Source organism: Haplochromis burtoni, unplaced genomic scaffold (assembly GCF_018398535.1).
Source record: "Haplochromis burtoni strain Fernald_Lab_line unplaced genomic scaffold, NCSU_Asbu1 Contig_248, whole genome shotgun sequence".
Lineage (NCBI taxonomy): Eukaryota > Metazoa > Chordata > Actinopteri > Cichliformes > Cichlidae > Haplochromis > Haplochromis burtoni.
In genome coordinates, this window is record NW_024582609.1 from 107,185 (window position 1) to 126,210 (window position 19,026).

The window sequence follows — 19,026 nt, forward strand, 5'->3', positions numbered from 1 at the left end:
CCTCAAAAAAAGAGAAAAAAAAGAAAAGAATGCGTTCACGAGGGGGAAATGAGTGCGCTATGTTTCTGTCCTTATCTTGCGCTCTGGCACCCAGTCATGAGCACTTCTCCCACACAGGCTAATAGAATGCGAAGGTCGATGCAGTTTACATTAGAATGTGGGTGTGAGGATTTTACCTGTTAGGTCCTCTTTCAGCACAGTAACCGATTATTTACGCACAAACGTTTAAACTGTACATTTCCATGCGTTATACAAGGGGGAAACAAATCCATTTTTTTATCGTAAAATTCTGAATTTCAGTCACAAATCTCCCCTGTCCTTTAATGCCAACTGAAGTCGTGTGGTGTGCGTAATAACATAAGGTGCTTGACTCGTAGGATTGAGGAGGCTCATAGAAGCCAAAGGGGTCTTTACGCATTTTAAATGAAGTTTTTGCATACGTAATATGAACATATTACAAATGACATTGCAAATATAACTGAATTCGTGATTTTCTTTACTTTCTAAATATATATTTTTCGTGTAGGAAGAGTATTAATTGGAGATTCGTTCATATTTAAAAAATAACGCCTTTGCACGTTTCTTAAAAGTGTTTCCATTGCCATGGGTAGACAACACGTTGAATCAACTGTATGTCATGTTAACATACTGGATTAGTGTCTGGGTGGTGAGGACCCCTTGCGGCTGGATGAAGGGGTGTGGTACTTTACTTTCTATTCACTTAAACCCATCCCTGTTTGTGGGGAAGCCTGGTAACTTGCAGCTCCAGTCGCTCTCTCTCTCAGCGCGCTACACACTATTCCTTCTCCTCTTCACCCTCTTCTCCTTCTGTCTCCCCCGGCTCTTTGCAGGAGTTTCTACATTCGCCGTTTATCCGAAAACAAGGGAACATATATAAACCCAACAACAAAGACATGGACAACGACAGTCTGAACGAGAAAACGATGGAGGATGTCCACACCAAAGAGATCGACCTGGTCAACCGGGATCCCAAACACATAAACGACGACGTTGTTAAGGTGAGTTAAACTTCAAAGACTGGTAACTTCTGAACTTTATGTTTTTCGTCCATGGCAACCGAAACCACCTGTTCCCGAGTTTACACAGGGTTTACCTGTATGACAGGCGCTGCAAACTGAAATAATCTCTAATAAACGATGTCCATTTTATTTCTATGAGCTGTCAAACAAGTTATCTGCGCGTCGGACACGCATGCAGTTTTGCGCACCGTTGCTATGCGCCGTGTCAGTGTTACCACTCAGTGTCTTCCCCTATTAGGAAGAAGCTTTGCAAACGTATTAAAGATCATTGAGCTGCAGCGATACAATGGCATGCAGTCCCCTTGTGTGGAGTGGGCTTGAAACGTGAACGTCCCAACTTCGCTCCAACAGAGGAAACATAACCTATTTCCTGTTGTTGGAACACACATTTCCCACAGTCCTCGCTGCACACGCCTGTCTAATGGGAAATTAGAATTCTGTCCATAACAGAGAAGTCTCGCCGGATAAATACTCAGTACTTATTTTTGTTAAAAGCACAGGGAGAGATGTTATAGCGGCAAAGGAGTGGTGCGCTGCAAGCCACCTGATTCATCTGTGTGGGAGAGACGAGCAGCAGCCGTGCGCGCCCGGCTGTGCTCCTCTCCAGCTGGTGCATCTGGTTACATCAGAGTGGGGTCAAGCAGCTCCCTGCGTGTTCAGGAAGGGTCAGATCTTTGAAATGCCTGAACTCTGCCTTGTTAAAACAGGGAAACACCCAAGTGGGCGATTAGTATGAGGGGATCCCTCACCACTCCTTATCCTCCCTTCTTTCCTCCCATTCTGCCACTGCCCCCTCCGTTTCCTCCCCGCATGCCTATAGTTGCGTCAGAGGAGTGAGTCCATTTGTTTCTTTTTGTTGGCAAATACAAGGTTTTCAGTAAAATGAGTGCCTGTCGCTGCTGATTTAACTAATCAGACCATAACTACTGAATATAACCTTTCTCTTTAAAGAATATATAAATGTGGTAAAGTTTCATCCCCTGCCAAATTGACTGATGAAAACATACTGACAGAGCATTTTGATTAAAACAACCATAATACACATATACAAGGAATCCATTAAAAATGTTGTGCTCATTTAATTTTCTGTTATTACATGACACTCATTTCACATACAACCTGCCCAAAAAGTACATTTTGTCTTCTATTTCTCGTTAAATATTTGAAAACACTTCGTTTTTATGGAGTTTATCACTGTCTGAGAGGCATGTGTGTCACTGCCAGTTTGTGCATTTTTCCCATATGACGCACAAGTCTATATAAAATGTGCTATGAACACGATGAATTCACATGTTTGTATGAAAACACTTTTATAAAATATTTGTTGCTGGGTTTGGAAAGAAAAAGACTCTCATTCTCTAGTTTTCCTGTTTGCTGCTTCTATCCCAACTTCTTCCACCACTCTCTGGCTGCTCTCTCCCTGCTCTCCTCCATTGTGACAGTGAGTCAGACTCTCCTTCCAGTCTCAGAATAGAATGCAGCTTCACGATTGTCCCACCCCTCGCTAATCAAGCCAACAGACTGCTGCTGAAATGACCTGACAACACATGTGCATACACTGTAAAAATGAACATGCTATAGGCAGCGTTTAACGTAAGACGCCTGAAACCTTCAGCTTTTAACTAGCAGTAGTAAACATCTATTGGTAGTAATAGATGTTTACTAATAATACAACGTAAACTGATAATAATACTTAATACCTTGTCTTCTTGCGACATAGAGACAGTATCAGAATCATTCTTTGTAATAAATTATACTTAAAAAAAAGACTTTCATATTGAGTTAATAAATCCCAACAGAGAAGCCTCTGGGTATATTTTATAACGAGAGGCCCTTAGGTACTCATCGCCTCCCTCTGGATTTTGAGAGTAAACACTGATAAGTTTGTACAGTGTGCTGTATACAGCAGCTCTGAGGTGCTTTGAGGTCAGTGAAACAGCTCAGCCAAGTGGAAGCGTGCATTCAGTATGCCCCGATGAAACACACAAGCAGGGAATCCCTTCCAGCGACGCTCGCTCTGCAATCCACCATGACCACACGCAACCCTCAAATGCCGGACTACCATATAAATCTGTAAAGCACGCATTCAAACACACTGCTTAGATAGCACACAGACGCAAACACACAAACACTGCATTCTTATAATCAAAGGTGCACTCCTGTTGCTGCTGCAGCTGGCCTCAATCACCTGGCCACATCAAACAAGTTCCATTACTGCCATGCGTTTGGAGTTTCTCCTGCAATGATTTTTTTTTTCCATTTGTTGGAGTTGTGGGATTTTATATGGGAGAGGAGGAGCTTAGGCCCAGCAACGAGAAGACTGAAAATGCCCCCAGTGGAGAAAGTTTTTTAGAGGGAGTTGTGAAAAGTTTGAGCTCTGGCAGCAGATCTGAAGTCTCTATGGTAAAACTGAAAGGAATGAAACACTCCCACTAGGACTGCAAAGTCTATTTTTGGTCCACTCTTAGTGGTATTTTTACTTATCTGCCTCATTCTGGGATTTTTAGTTGATTACAGATGCCTCTGGGTATGGGATCTTGTTGTATGTAAAGCTCACATGTCCTGCTTTGATAATGTCTGTGCTTTTTATTAGCCTGCGCACTCCGCTGTGGGCTGAGACATCAGGCGCTATTAAAACCTTTTTGAACTCAGTGTAGATTTGTTTCCGTGCAAATGGCATGCAAATTTAACAAAGCGTGTAGAGCTATGACAATAAATACATGCAAAAGATTCCGTTTTATTTTTACTCGTGTAGCGCCAAATAATAGCAATAATCATTCCAAGACACTTTTATGTTGTGGTATAAGCTTGTGTTTTGATCCAAAACAAGTCGTGTGTAAATCATTGTGTTCTGCCACCTAAAATCAAACACACTGACCACTAAAACCCTGCAAATAGTTCTGTAGAGCACTACACTCTGACCTTCTTCTCCTGGAGCCCACTTTGTCTATTCAAGCATAGTCGACAGCCTTAAGACAGAGCTCCAGAAATAGAACATGACCTTATTTACTCAATAATACAGTTGCCTTGCTGACTGGTCACACGCTGGCCTCGAGACACTATTGTTTCATATCAAACTTCTCAATGGAGGTCCCCTTTTTTATTTAGCACAAAAGTGATATTTTCTTAATGTGACTTGCTTATTTGCTTATTGAACTAATGTTCTTCATTCAGGAGCTGCTAGTCCCTAATCCTTCTTTAAACATGTAAATAATTAGATTAAACTGCCTAACATAACTGGATAACAGATGTTTTCTATAAGGGATGCCATATCACTTTTGGACAGTCGGAATTCAAACAGCATTCCTGCCAAAATCCCACTTAACACTCGAGTGGCTTACAAAGGAAGCCTCTCCTGAATTACAGCAAAGGTAGTAATGATAACTTTCCTCAGAATTGCAAATGAATAACAATACTTAAAAAAAAAAAGAAGAAGAAGAAAAAACCCAGGAAAAACACCAAAGAGCACCATTTTATGTCAGGAACTCCCCACCACCCTGCTGTGGTTGTTTGTGCCTCTCTGAAGAAGGCTCTCATTTAGTCTCAAAGTTCTGGAAACTGGCGCCGAGTTGGCCCACTTTAAAATTTGTAGCTGTGGAAAAATTAAATGGACGGCGGGCTGGTTTTGTGGCTGCAGTCAGTTTTATATTATAAGGCTGTAGTGAGCTTCGCCAGTTGGTGTTGTAAGAGACGCTTTGTGCTGCTTTCAGGATAAAAGAATTGGACTTACAAGCTGATGTTTCAAGGCAAGAAAAAAAGGCTGGATGTGAGGAGTCCTTTTTGCTAGGCCTGTAAAAAATATTACATTCACCCCAACATAAAGAATAACAGCATGGCATGAAGTCCTAAGACACTCACTGTTATGGACTTCAGTGACTGGTATGTGATTTGGAGCCGTGCATTATATTACAGATTTCTGATGTATGGATGCTGTTGCAAAATTAGAATCTTCAATCCAGTTTATTTTTTCCAGATTTTATATAAAAGTTGCACTCTGGTTGCTGTTGTCACATTATTTGTAATACAAAATATTACATAATATTAAATCACTTGGAACATTCTTATTATATTGGCAAATCTTAACCGATTACTGACAGTCTGCAAATTTACATTACATGTAACATAATAATGGCAAGAACAGGGAAGATTAAAAGCAAAGTGAAAATATTAAAAAGATTTTTGAGGATAAATATTTTCAAGTTGACTGGTAGAAAATAGAAGGAAGGAGTTGCAGGAGAGCTATTTTTTAGATCTAAATTTCTATTTCATGCTACTTTAAACAGGAGACAAAGAAATGCATTATTTATTTAGCTTATACCAGTATAGCTCTCTAACCTTCTATATGTATTTTTTTAAATCTAAAAATTACCAGAAGGTTATATATTGTCAGCTCTGGATTAAGGGCAGTTACATATACTATTGCTATTATCAATAAATATCCCTATAGAGTAATAAATACACTGCAGAAAATCTGTATCACTTTTTAGTAAGATCTGAAAGTGGTCAAGGTCAGGCAGTTTGTGTAAGCAGAAGTCACATCTTCCAGATGGTGCATCTCCTAGGAATGAAGCACTTCACTTTTCCATTTCATTGTTAGTGTAACACTAGATATTATCTGCTTGACTTATTGGTATTGCAGCTATTAGCCCTCAGTAGCCCAACTACTTTGACATGACACAGTCTCCAAGTAACTGTAAAATAAATATTGATTTGGGGCTTTGGAGGCCTAGGAAGAGGCTGACCGGGAGAGGAAGGTAGGTTGAATAAGCACTGAGATGCCACTTTTCCCTCCATTCTTTAAACACCAGCAATCAGCCTGTGCACACTTGCACTGAGTTTCCTATTAAAAAGAAACCTAACAGGAGATGGAGGATGTAGCAGAAGCCCAACAGCCCAACAGTTCATCTACCAGTAACATTTCCTATTTTTTCTGTGTGTCCGGTCATTTCCAATGAGGCACGGGAGAAAAAAGCCCCTGGGCTGATTTTCAGAAATTGAAGCTGATACCAGAGATAGCATTTGTGCAGTCAGTGTATTGGGTGGGGCAGATGCTGGATTGCGTACCAGTCCCTGCTAGGAGAGGTATAAATCTTTTCAAGAATCCCACCCTCCAACTCTGCGAAGCTGACATATTAACAGGGAGTGAAGTTGATTTGTGTGGAAATAATGAGCTTGGATTTGACAGCGTTAAAGTTTCCATAGTGGTTTCATTTGCGCCATATCAGAACTCTTGTGAAACTCTGTTGGCAGGGGATGAAGGTATTTAACAAGTCAGAGTGTTGAGTTTCAGCTGAATGTGGTGCTGATATGTTTTTCTGTGTCTTAAAATTCCATTTTTCACACAGGGATAGTTCACCGAAAGCTTTGTATTCTCATACAAAGTTTTTACCAGCAATTTCTAACTCGTCCACTTTCATCTTCCATAGGTTGAATTTGAAGATGTGATTGCAGAACCCGCAGGGACCTACAGCTTCGATGGTGTGTGGAAAGCCAGCTTCACAACCTTCACTGTCACCAAGTACTGGTGCTACCGCCTGCTGACGGCACTGGTGGGCATTCCCTTGGCGTTGATCTGGGGAATTTTCTTTGCCATCCTGTCCTTCCTGCACATCTGGGCCGTGGTGCCGTGTGTCAAGAGCTACCTGATCGAGATCCACTGCGTCAGCCGCGTCTTCTCTATCTGCGTGCACACCTTCTGCGACCCGTTCTTCGAGGCCATGGGCAAGTGCCTGAGCAGCATCCGAGTCAGGATGACCAAGGAGGTGTAGCATCCCAAATCAGGAGGAGGATTCAAAAGAGGGCCAGAAGAATGGGGCGGGGCGGCGCAATGGAGATGGGAGGGGAGTCAGAACAACAACCAAAAAAACCGAAAGAAGACAAAGAAAATAAATGGAAAATGTGTTGAGACTTTTCCAGAGTGGGGTGGGGGATGGGTGGTTGTTTAGAGGTAAAGGGGTGCTGTGACATGGCACCTAACCCCACCTTTTTCTAACAGCTGTTTTCTCCTGTTTTTTCTTTTTCTGTCTACGTTAGTATTTTTTTTTTATTTTTCACTGTTAATTTTGTCAAGCAGGCAGCCAAGCTCCATATGTTGTTATTAATTTTGCTCCATCATGTAAATTCCTTCCATTCTTACTCTTTGCAGAGAGCCTTTCAAACGGATCGATCCGTGCAAAGAGAGGACGTCAGCATCTGCTGTAACCTCTCACGCTCGTGTTTGTTTTTTGGAGCCGTAGGGCAGAGTAGGATAGTCGGGAGGGGGGGGGGATGCTGGGGTTGCATACGTTCAAACAGGGAGAACGAGTGAACGCTGCCAAATTCTGTCTGACTCAGCAAAAAAGAACAACCACACGGAGCCAGCAGCACAGAAGCACCCCTCCCTCTGCCCCACACGCCCACTAAAGTGACCTCCCACCCCTCCCCTCTTTGCCCTGCTTTCCAGCAGTCTGACACACTGAACCTGCCCCCGTTTCTGCATGTACCTGCACCGCCATGCCAGCAGCTCACCGTCCACCGCGCCCGTGACACAGCCTGACTGAAGCTATCTGCATCTTCGCTCACTCGCTCTCTACACCAGCTTTTTGCTTCGCCTCTGCCTCAAATGAATTTTCTCAAGTCTGACAGAGAATGTCTGAATCTTACAGAACCTGATTTGATTTTTTACTCTTTTGTTAGTTTTGTTTTGTAAGACAAATTTAGACTTTTTATTTTTCATTCAGGCTCCACGTTTTATCATCATAGCTCCATAGTGAATGAGTTTTTTTTCTCTACACTATGAAAATGAAGAACTTGAGGAGGCTTGATTACAGTGCCATTGTTTTGATATCCTGTATGTACTGTGTGGGTGTTTATTCATAAGACAAGGCTTCCAAAATGATTCCAGTGCACTAATCTATAGAAAAGTATTGGTAGTGAACAGCACTAATGAAAGTCTCCATGTTCCTCCATTTCCTAATACAGCAGAGTGCAAGCAGTTAATTTTGCACACTGGAGATTAACGCTGTGCAGTGAGGAGCTCGTGTGGAGATGTTCACATATTGTGGTACTTAGGTTAATGCATTGGAATAAAGACAATGTTTGGTGAAATGTGCCCACTCCCCATTTCGGTTTGCTTTTTTTTGTTTTTTTTGTCTACAGTTTTGTTATGTGGCCTTGCTTCTTGACTGTGGACACGATGCTAAATAGCATTAAAACGACACCTCCCACCCCAGGATGGGTGAATTTGTGGATAGGTGAGAATGGGGTGGAGAGAGGGTTGTGTTTAACTGAGACACTAAGCTCGCTTTGACTATATCACCTTTAGTCTACCTGCTGTTTTTTCACAGGGATGATAATATCAAATTGAGATGTTTTTTTTAAAGCTCTGAAGGTGATATTTTTGTATAAGAAATGATTTTTTTTTCTTCCTTGCTTTTACTGTACCATATCACGCTGTGCACATTAAAATTTAATATAATCCTTTGTGCATTTGTTTATGTTTTATTACCTACAGTTTTACAAGCATGGATAAAGTGATCACTAGCATGTGCTTCCCCATGAAAGTCAGAACCTAACAGTGGGCTGCTTGTTCTTTTATACTTGTGATATTGAGTCATAGCAAATCTAATTGTGTAATGATTCACAGTAGATACTCGGTGACTGGTTTCATTGATGTGCAGTGCAGAAACCAGCCAGCTGGGATTACTTTTGTGGAAAAAAAATACATACAGTAAGAATGAAGCTGGAGTGAGAGCTGAACAGAAAAATCATTTCCAGCAGCAGTGCCCTGCAAACCCTCTCTAGTATTTATTTGTATCTCTGTCTCTGTAAATAAGGTCTAATGCCTCCAGTGTTGCCCATAAGCTGTTTTTCTTCAAGAGCCTGGCACACCATTTCCATGGTTACTTGGAAAACAAATAAAGTGTTGAGCAAAGCTCGTGAGACTGGAGTCCACTCTCTTAAATGTATTCAAGTTAATTTACAGTAAGCAAGCACATAATTATGCTGCCCGAGGCAGACCTGGATTCACACTTTAAACAGTATTGTTCAGCAGTTACATCTGAGGAATGAAGTCATGTTAACTTAACAGTGGTTCATTGTTTTAATATGTTTTAAGTTATTTTTAAACATGAAATTAATATAAAAAATGAATCACTGATGAGCTGCTTAATGCTGCTGACAGCTCTATAATATTGCATCACAAAAGTATGTGGGCAAACAAACAAACATTACATGCCATGAATCTGCTGCTTTTAAAGCCTGTTTTCTACTTCCAGCACATCTTAGAACTCAGCTGCAGGGATTCAGCCACAACACTGGAGAAATAAGCCCCAGAGATGCTGGATGGAGTTAGGTCAGGGGTTTTCATCTTTCACTCTGTCAGGTTTTTCCACACCAAACTTGGAAGCCGTTTCTTTGTGGGCCTTTTTTTTGGGCACAGGGCCACTGTCCTATTGAAACAGACCTAAGACCTAAGCTAAATCATGTTCCAAGCTGGATGTACAGTGATGTCTTGAATAACACTGACAGAAAAAGTATTAGGTTATCATATTAGAGTTATGGAGAAAGCTAGATCCCCTTCATGAACCCCAGTAGAGTCGTGCCTTGTCCTTCACTTGTTAGGTAAACATGCAAATCATTACATTATTTAGCTACACAGGGATTGTTAAAAAGCTACAAACCAAAAAAAAAGAAGCTACCGCTTATCCTTTTCAGGGTCGCGGGGGGTGCTGGAGCCAATCCCAGCTGTCATAGGGCGAGAGGCGGGGTACACCCTGCACAGGTCGCCAGTCTGTCGCAGGGCTAACACACAGGGACAGACAACCATTCACACTCACATTCACTCGCACATTCACACCTAGTGGCAATTTGGATTATCCAATTAACCTATCCCCACAAGCTGCATGTCTTTGGACGGTGGGAGGAAGCCGGAGTACCTGGAGGGAACCCACGCAAACACGGGGAGAACATGCAAACTCCACACAGAAAGACCCTGGCTTGATGGTGGAATTGAACTCAGGACCTTCTTGCTGTGTGGCAACAGTGCTAACCACCGTGGTACCCCAAAAAAAACAGAAAAATAATATAAATATATTTTAAGTTTAGTCTACAAATTTACAATTGTCTAACAGTACATCATCATAGCAGGGAGAGGATGGTAGAACACAGAGACTGGGGCATTGTCCCCCAGCACAAGCCCAGTGCATCTCTGTGCAGCAACAACAAGTTTATCTCTGATGTGTTTGGTGAAAAAGTGTTAAATTAACTGTAGCAGGTAATTTGCATTTTAAACTTCCTGTGAATCTCAATTTCATTTACATTTAAGATTTACTCTCTAGGTAGAAGAAATTACATTCAAAACCCTAAAATGCAAAAGCATGTTTTCTGAATATCTTTGACATATGTACATATAATTTAAATGATTTATAGGTAACATGCTTAAATCTGTTGAAACATCAATATTTAATTGAACAGGTATATTGGCTGATTCTTGCATTGTCTGTGCCTGAGGTTAAGATGGACCCCCATATACGTGGTCGTACATCCTATATGCTTTTTCCTTTTTTTTTCCTGCCCAATGCATCATTTGAGTATATGCCAATTCAAAAGTGTAAAATTAATTTAAAGTTCTTGTGAGTATGATTTTGAACGGTTTGGTTTTACATGTAGGTTGATGTCTCTCCACTCACTTTGTGAGGAGCATCACTCAGCTTTTAAAATGCAACAGCCTCCTCTTGTGGAAAACACAGAGAAGTGCATATTCGCAATGTAGACAATCAAACAGGAAACGCTCTGCACCTTTATAGTGTCTTCAACCTTAACAGGACTTAATAATGATGTTGTTGGACTTGTCTTTTTTGTATGGCCTTTATTTTACTTTCGGTTTTTCTGAAGTTAGTTTCATGATTTTTTTTTTTATCCTGATCTATTATTGCACTTTGTATTACAATTAACATAAAGTGTTAAATAATTACAATTTTTTTTTTTTTTGCCCCAGTTATTTTGAGACATGTTGGTTCCATCAAATTCAAAGTGTGCCAATGTTTCTCTTAAAGTGGTAGATATTCTCAGTTGAAATATTTATATTCTATATTCAGCTGTCAATAAAATATGGATTTATGAGATTTGCAAATATTGCACTGTATCGTGTGTCTTTTGTCGTGTCTCCCTCCCCTCATCCCCAATTGATGCTCAACAGGGTTTTAAGGAGACATGCTTGGCCAGTCAAGACCCTTTACCCTCAGTTTATTGAGCAACGCAGTGGTCATCTCAGGGGTTTGTTTGGGGTCATTATCATGTTTAAATACTGCTCTGCAGCCTAGTTTCCGAAGGGAGGAGATCATGCTTTACGTCAGTATATAAAATTACATCCCGAGGTTCATGGTTTCCTCAATGAACTGTAGCTCCCCAGTGCCGGCAGCACTCATGCAGCACTATACCATGACCATTCACCTGGTTCCCACCACCTGAAACTAAATAAGTTTATCTTGGTCTCATCAGACAACAGGAGATGGTTCCAGTAATCTATGTCCTTAGTCTGCTTGTCTTCAGCAAACGTTTTTTGCCTTGTTTCTCTTTCTTGTGCATTATCTTCAGAAGAGGCTTCCTTCTGGGACTACAGCCATGCAGACCAATGCATGCAATGATGCATTGTGCAGTGTATGGTCTGAGCACTGACAGGCTGACCGCCCCACCCGCCCCACCCCTTCAACCTCTGAAGCAATGCTAGCAGCACTAATACATCTATTTTCTAAAGACAGCCTCTATGACACTGAGCAAGTTTGAATGTGAGAGCAATAAAACCAAATTTAACACACGTGCTCCCCATTCACACCTGAGATCTTGTAACACTAACAAGGCACATGACACCAAGGAGGGAAAATGACTAATTGTTTAACAAATATGTCCTCAAACTGTTTAAGGAGGTCAGACTTCCCACTCAGGCACATAACATACAAATTCCACACGAAAGGCCCAAGTTGACTAGAAAGTTCAAAGAGGAACCTTGTTGCTGTATAGTGACAGTGCTAAATTTTGCACTACCGTACTGCCTAAAACCATGAACCATCCATTGCAAAAAATATGTAACGGAGACAATACAAGACAGAAAAACTGCAATCAGTCTATCAATTGTCTATAAGTGGCTTTCACACATGTGTTAAGAACTGAGGTACCAATCTTTCCACTTATATTTACAACATTCTATGTATGTATCTGTATTATTATGAGAGTGGCCTCTAGCTATTGCCTGATGCATTTTCCCACTTGAATTAGGTCATTACTGGCTAAGCATACATAAACTTTTTTTCAAAGTGAGAACTACAGCAGAAAAAAAATGAACAGCTGTCAGTAAGCTGTAAATGAATGAGGTATCAGACATGACTTAGACATGAGGTTCAGTCTCCTCTCTTCTCCTCCGGTCAGAATGACTAACCACCATCACAAGTGTTTGTCAGTTGAGAGGTGGAGACCAGGTGAAGTAAACCACCTGGAGGGCTGGAGAGTCAACAGCTGTTTCCTATCACAGCATAAAGTCATTGGTGATTCTGTGATTTGTTGGATATATCAAGAGAGAGACATTCAGCTTCTCTGAAGATGATATTTTGATCTCTACACTTGTTTACATTAAATCTTTTAAGACTCTTGGCTGCAAAAGTGCTACACCTTTAGGGGTTTATACAGAAATAAACATACAAAGAAGAGTTGTTTACTTTGCATTCTCCTTTAATACCTTTAATACTAGCAAATAAGTGACATTTATTTATAGAGTGCTTTCGGGATGAGTAACAAAACACAAAAGACTTCAAATCCACTGAAGACAAAGCTGACAGAAATGAAAAGCACTCAAGACAATTCAGAAACTAGTCTTAATAATTTCTTTTAACTCTATTATTTGTAGGAAGTCTATATTGCTCTAGGATTTATAATTTCTTTAACGTCTTCTTTTCTTGCACTTTTCTACCAAACATTTTTAGCTTTTCCCCCCTAGAATACATAATATCTCTTGCAGAATGTCACTGCTGGCCCAAAACCACCAGTGGATACTGTGACTGAACGTACATTTGTCTAGGAGATTTCATTGCTGTCCTGGTCTGTTAACAGACATCTGGAGCTGAAACAAATTTCAGAGGGTTTTTATAAATCAGGTCAAATCGTAAACACCATCGTCCGTGTTCTCTCCTCGTGTGTGTTCAGCAAACAACTCCTCGGGGAAGCTGCTACTGTCCTGGTTTGCCCCAACCTCACACACGAGCTCTCAGGCTGATTGCCTGTAGGGTGTCATGTCAAATTTGTCTAACTAAAAGACAAAAATCTGGTTTGTTTTGTTTTTTTAAAGATGAGCTTTAATTTAATAAAATATCACTCAATTTGATCAACGTCATTTTTATATGTGTGACAGTCGCTGCGGCATCTCTGATGGTTTCCGAGCCCCATATGTTAGAAAAACGAGACACTCATACTGTATTTTAATGGCATGCTCTATTTGATCCCCTTTATTGCCCTGTAGAGAACATATTCCCTCGAGCCTCCTAATTTTGCAATGGTCAGTGAGTTTACAGAAGTTCCTTTGTAGCCATTCTTGAATGAAAACAAAACTTCACACACACACAAAGGGGAAAAACACATGATTTTTTTCACAGGAGGAATTTGAGTTGTTTGTTGGCCTGATGCTCTGTCAGCTGTTGCTGCAGTGAATGCTGAAACTGATAAAGCTATGACATCAAGCAAGAAAAAGGCTGGCAGAGAACCTCCCACTCAACCACAAAAGCTTGTTACAGATGTTCCTCTCTCCAGCACACCTGGTCTCTAGAAGTCAGTGACTGCACTATTTGAAACGATACGTCACTTAGACCTCTGAGCATAGCTCTTAAGAAAACATAACTTGATCCACTAAAGCTTACAAGGTGAATCCAGGGCATCTTCGTTTATGCCATGCATAGCTTCTTCTTTGTTATTTTTGTACTTCTCAGTAATTACCTGTCAATCAAACACTGAGAAAACGCGGTATCCTTGGAACTGGTCTTGATATATCTTGAACAGTTATACTAACAACTACTGGTACAGGAGCTTATATAGCCAATGTTGTGAAGGTGAGGACGAAGCAAGGAGATAAAATTTTAAAAAAGAAAAACAGTAATCATTCAATTCAAAAAAAGTCTGAGTTTTACATTTAATGGATCTGACGCTGAAGCTATAGTCCTCTAGTCTTTTTTAACTGGGTGTAATTCTGTGCTTACTTATATCTGTAGGGTAACTACTGAGTAACATGTACCAGTTGTGATGAGACAAATACATATGGGACAACTTCAGCCTCTTTAAAACACAAATGAAAATATACACGTTACAAAAAGAACATAGCTTGCTAATGTGATATTCAAAGTTTTAAAAAAAAATAATGGAAAAATGTGCGAGTGGTCAGAGGTATTATTGGGATTGAGATGCAACTGGATATCATCTGCACTGAAATGAAAAGCAAGCGTTTCAGTGTGATTTCACCAAAAGTGAACATAAAGAAAATAATACCAGGCCTAACATTGAACCTTGGGGAACTCCACAAATCATTTATGCGAGCATTTATTTGTTCGTTTTATCAATACAATAATTCTTACCATGCACTGTAGAGCTTTCACAAACTGAATATTGAGCACTTACCCATGAAAAACATATGAAGTCATTTTAGGCAGTTTTAGGTAATCTACACTATATATCAGGATTATATATTATAGTGCAAGAAGAATGACAAATTGTGTGCTGGATAATATAAATATATTATCCCATTTGTAAAGCAGAAGGCTGTATTGCAAACAGAAACAAACCCTATTGTTATTGTTATCTTAAAAACTGTCAAAAGTGTGTACGGTTCTCATCTAAGAATTTGTATTAAGTATTTTTTGTCCATTCAGGCACTAAAGCACAAAGATAAGCTGGGTGTAGAATCATGTAAAGCAGTCTACCAAATTAATTATCACTAAAGTTTGCACATTTTAGCTGTCAAATTAATATGTCTTTGGAAAAAAAAACTGGAAAAAAAAAACCGAACAAAGCAAATGGACATTCAGCATGAAGCCCAGAATCTCTGCTGCACTTTCACGTGCTCTTAAGTGTGGTTTGTTTTAGTCAAAGCTTCCACACATAAACAACCAGGGTGGGAGAGTAAGAGCTCTCGAATCATTCTATAAACTGTTTAAGAAGAGGGTGACACAGCAGAAATGGAGATGAAAACAGAGAATCTTGCAAGCAGAGGAATTTTGCAATCTAATTCGATTGTATTGTAGAAACTACTTGCAAAAAAGAATAAGGAGAATGAGAATTTAAAAGTAGAGTCAAACTACTTAAACAGAGAATGAGGGTTTTTTGTAATCATTTATAGACGTAGCAGATATCATACTGAAGGGATATAAAATGTTGCATTTGTATATTTTAAGTCATTCTTGATTGTTTCCAGATACACTTAAATCTGAGCATGTCTTAAGGATGCAAACATTTTAAATCAACAAAGTTTTTTGTTTGTTTTGTACACAGTAGAAAAATTGATGAACTACGTGGTTTAAATTTTGAAGACGTTGGACACGCTTATTTTCTTTTCCTTCATTATTTTCTTACCTGCACTGATGGCCTTTAGTGTTTGTGGATATGAGCTGTGTTCTGACTCCATCCATGGTGAGTCAGATTGGCAGATACAGATACAGAACGCGGCTTATTGACTGGCAGTCCTGCCCATCTGTTGCGAGAACCATTTCCTATGATGTGTGAGATTTTAATCTTTTGATTTCCTTTTTCATTAGCAGCCCTTATATCTGAGACACGGGTAGTGGAAGATGAGCGGCCTGATCTGTCTCTCTCTGTATATGAAAATCTGGAGTCTGGACCTTCAGCGCTGGGGTTTGATAGCTGGTGAGGAAGGACTGTAACCAAAAGGTGACTAAAGGTTCATTTTAGACAGGAAACAATATGACTAACAATGAGCAAGACCAGTGTTTGTAGAAGAAAACAGAGTGTTAAAAGCAATACTGTGCAATATCTTCTGTTTCTAATAGTAACTGGATTTGATGAACAAAAAAACACACTTTGAAGTATGAGGGTGATAATTAACCACTTTAAAATAACTTGTTTTCCTGGCATCTTTTAAAGCAGTCTGCTTATTTATTTTCTGCAGACTGAAAATAAATCCATGTGCCATATTGCTTAGGATCATGGTGCAATGATATTATTGTAATATGCTGTGTATGTAACATATGTAAGATTTATGTGCGTTAGATTGATATTCTGGAGGAACCTTTAAAGCACTGTGCAGGGTTTTCTATTGAAGCTGATCATAATTAGCCATACAATGCATTAATGTAAGTACACATAGACAAATAGGGTGACAAGATGGGAAATTTTTAAGAACAGAAGCAAGACAAATTCCACTGTAGTGTTTTTTTCAGGCATCAACATGCTGAACTAAGAATTATGCCCTGTGTTCATTAATGAACTGCTCTGTTGCGTTCTTTTATGAATGATCCCGCTGATCAACTGAGTGATCAAAGCGGCACACTCTTAATCATAGCTCTTCTCCATGAGGTAAAGAACTCCGAGAGGTAAACATTCCATCTGGAGAATGAAACAGCTGGGACCTTTGATGGGTCAACAGCATCAATCAGAGTTTACTGTCCTGATCAGCGCTGAACCAGGGTTTTTATTGACTGTGCAGGTGATAAATAACCTCCACTGAACTATATTTGGGTGAAGAAGAATGCTCCACCTCGGTGGTAGTCTCTCACTTTTGCCTATGAGATTATTCCCTTTAGTTTCCATTCAGTAGCTTGTAAATTATTCTGGCAGTGCGGTCACTTCATGCTTTAAGAAAAGACGCCTGTTTGCTTCAAGTACCAGCAGATGGCGTCATAATAAGTCAGATACACTGACTGAAATAGATTGAAATAGATGAAATAGATTTTAAATGGTTTAGTGCAATCAAAATTGGCAAACAAAAAAATATGTTCTTTTTTTTACTCGACTTTAGCCCTTTTTTAGCCCTGCAGAATTTTTTCTCCCATATTGTATGTTGATGTCCAAACATTGCACATTGCAAACATTGCAGCCCTTGTTGAAAAAGGCTCAGATTTGCTGGTCTAACACCAAAATTGTTTTTTCAAGGTTTTCCATCAGAGTTTGTAACCATGGCTGTGGAATTGGCTCTAATTCTTCCACACTTACAGAGGTGTACCACTGACATTTCGCAATAAGTACAGCTTTGTGCACTGGAGACCTGTCAAGACATGAAGACAGAAACCGTTTTTTCTCCACACTCCTTTAAACCAGCAAAAGGGTCAGTTTTTCTCTTCACTTTCATGTTTTGATCTCAGCCAAAGTGCAGCCTGGACCACATGAACAGAAAATAGAACTTAGTTGTTGTGTTGCAGGTGCTGTGGGTGCAGATGCAGATCATTCCTGCAGTGCACGTCATACACTGAGGTTTCCAAACTCTGTGTGTGACCATGGTTCACCACCAGACCAAGCTTTTCCATCATCGTCTTCTACTGCTACCCAGCACGACAAGAACATGAGCCAAAACAGAGTTCACCACCACAGGAGCCACACAGACACACCCCAGGGGTATACACTCACACAAATGCACACGCCCTGTGTCGGACACACCCCTTGCCAAGCGCATCAGAAATGCCCCGAGGTATGGCAAAACACAGTTGCTCCATCAAACATTGGCTACAGCAAGCCAAGGAGTGTATGAAATACAGTCTTGCATGTGAGACTAAAACCTTTCTATCTTCTCATGCACAACAGAAGGTACTAAAACAGCTGAGCTGAACTGAAACTTGATCCTAATTGCACATAAATCTTGCTGTGATTTCTAGCTTCATTATGTTAGTGCATGAAATAGCTCACCAGAAAATAAAAACAGAAACTGTCAACCTAAAGCTTTGAAGCATCAAAAGTTGCGCTGTCCATTTATTATGCTCTACTTGTATAATCGGTGTTCTCAGTTTTAACTTTGAGCTCTTTTTAGAACTGTGTCATGTATATGGTATTTAGGATTTTGTTGCTTTATGAGTTTTTCCTCCTTTGACAATAGTCAATGAATGATGCACATTAACAGGTTCAGGTTCTGCTCTCTGTTGTCAGAGATAACCATGTTGTCCTCTGGGAAATCAAGGAGGAAGGCTTACTGTTAAAAATTGAGAAAAGTAGTAGGAGGAAGGGAACTATTACTCTGTCACGTTACTTTTCATAACTGACATCATTGAAAGAGCTGTAAATCCAGTTTAACACTGAAAATGACACAAATTCCACCACTGCAATGCATTCTTCCCCATCTATTAGCTTCATTAAAGCCTCACTGTGCAGTGAGTGCAAAAAGCCACCACCTGTGCAGATCCACAGCAGACTCCAAACTATTAATTCTGCATACACACTCTCTGTTTTCAGGCTTTCCAGTCTCCAGTCCGAATGCCCTCCTTTCAGGAAGTGGGACAAAGGAATTTTTTGAGCTGCCCACTGTGATTCATTGCTGACACACACACACACACACACACACACACACACACACACACACACACAGAGTAGGTTTAGCCTTTATTTTAACTTAGCTCATTATTCATGGCTGAGTTTTAACACGACGACCGGCACTCTGACTCAGAGGGGTTCTGGAGGAGAGTCAGGTGGAAGTTGAAAGAAGAACTCTTCTTCTAGAAAGAGTTTTGTTCACGTTTTCTTTGTTTTTCTGGCAAGCAATGCAGCATCAGAAAATCTAAGTGTGCAGTTTTAAATTGGTTTGGTATCGTTTTTTTCGTCCTAAGAAGTAAAAAGGAAACAGATTTAAATATATATATGTCGGCTAGTAAAGAATGTACTATTGCTTTAGTGCAAAAGAGCTGGAATTAAACAAATGTTGGTTGTTCGAAGTCACAAGACAATAATGCACAATTATAACATTTTATTAGTGCTTGATATTCCCAGCTCGAACACGTCGTTAATGCTTAGTTTAACAGCTCCTTCTTACATAGGT

At 40.1% G+C, this 19,026-nt stretch overlaps 1 protein-coding gene across 1 annotated transcript in view; it reads left to right on the forward strand.

The window, feature by feature from the left end:
- The window catches only part of cav1 (caveolin 1), a 9,375-nt gene extending 423 nt beyond the window's left edge, over nt 1–8,952 (forward strand). Inside the window, exons 2-3 of the mRNA XM_005938350.3 lie at nt 852–1,019; nt 6,467–8,952. Of these exons, the coding sequence (XP_005938412.1) occupies nt 852–1,019; nt 6,467–6,808 (510 nt within the window). The 3' untranslated portion in view covers nt 6,809–8,952. The remainder of the gene's footprint in view (nt 1–851; nt 1,020–6,466) is intronic.
- The last annotated feature ends 10,074 nt before the right edge of the window (nt 8,953–19,026 follow it).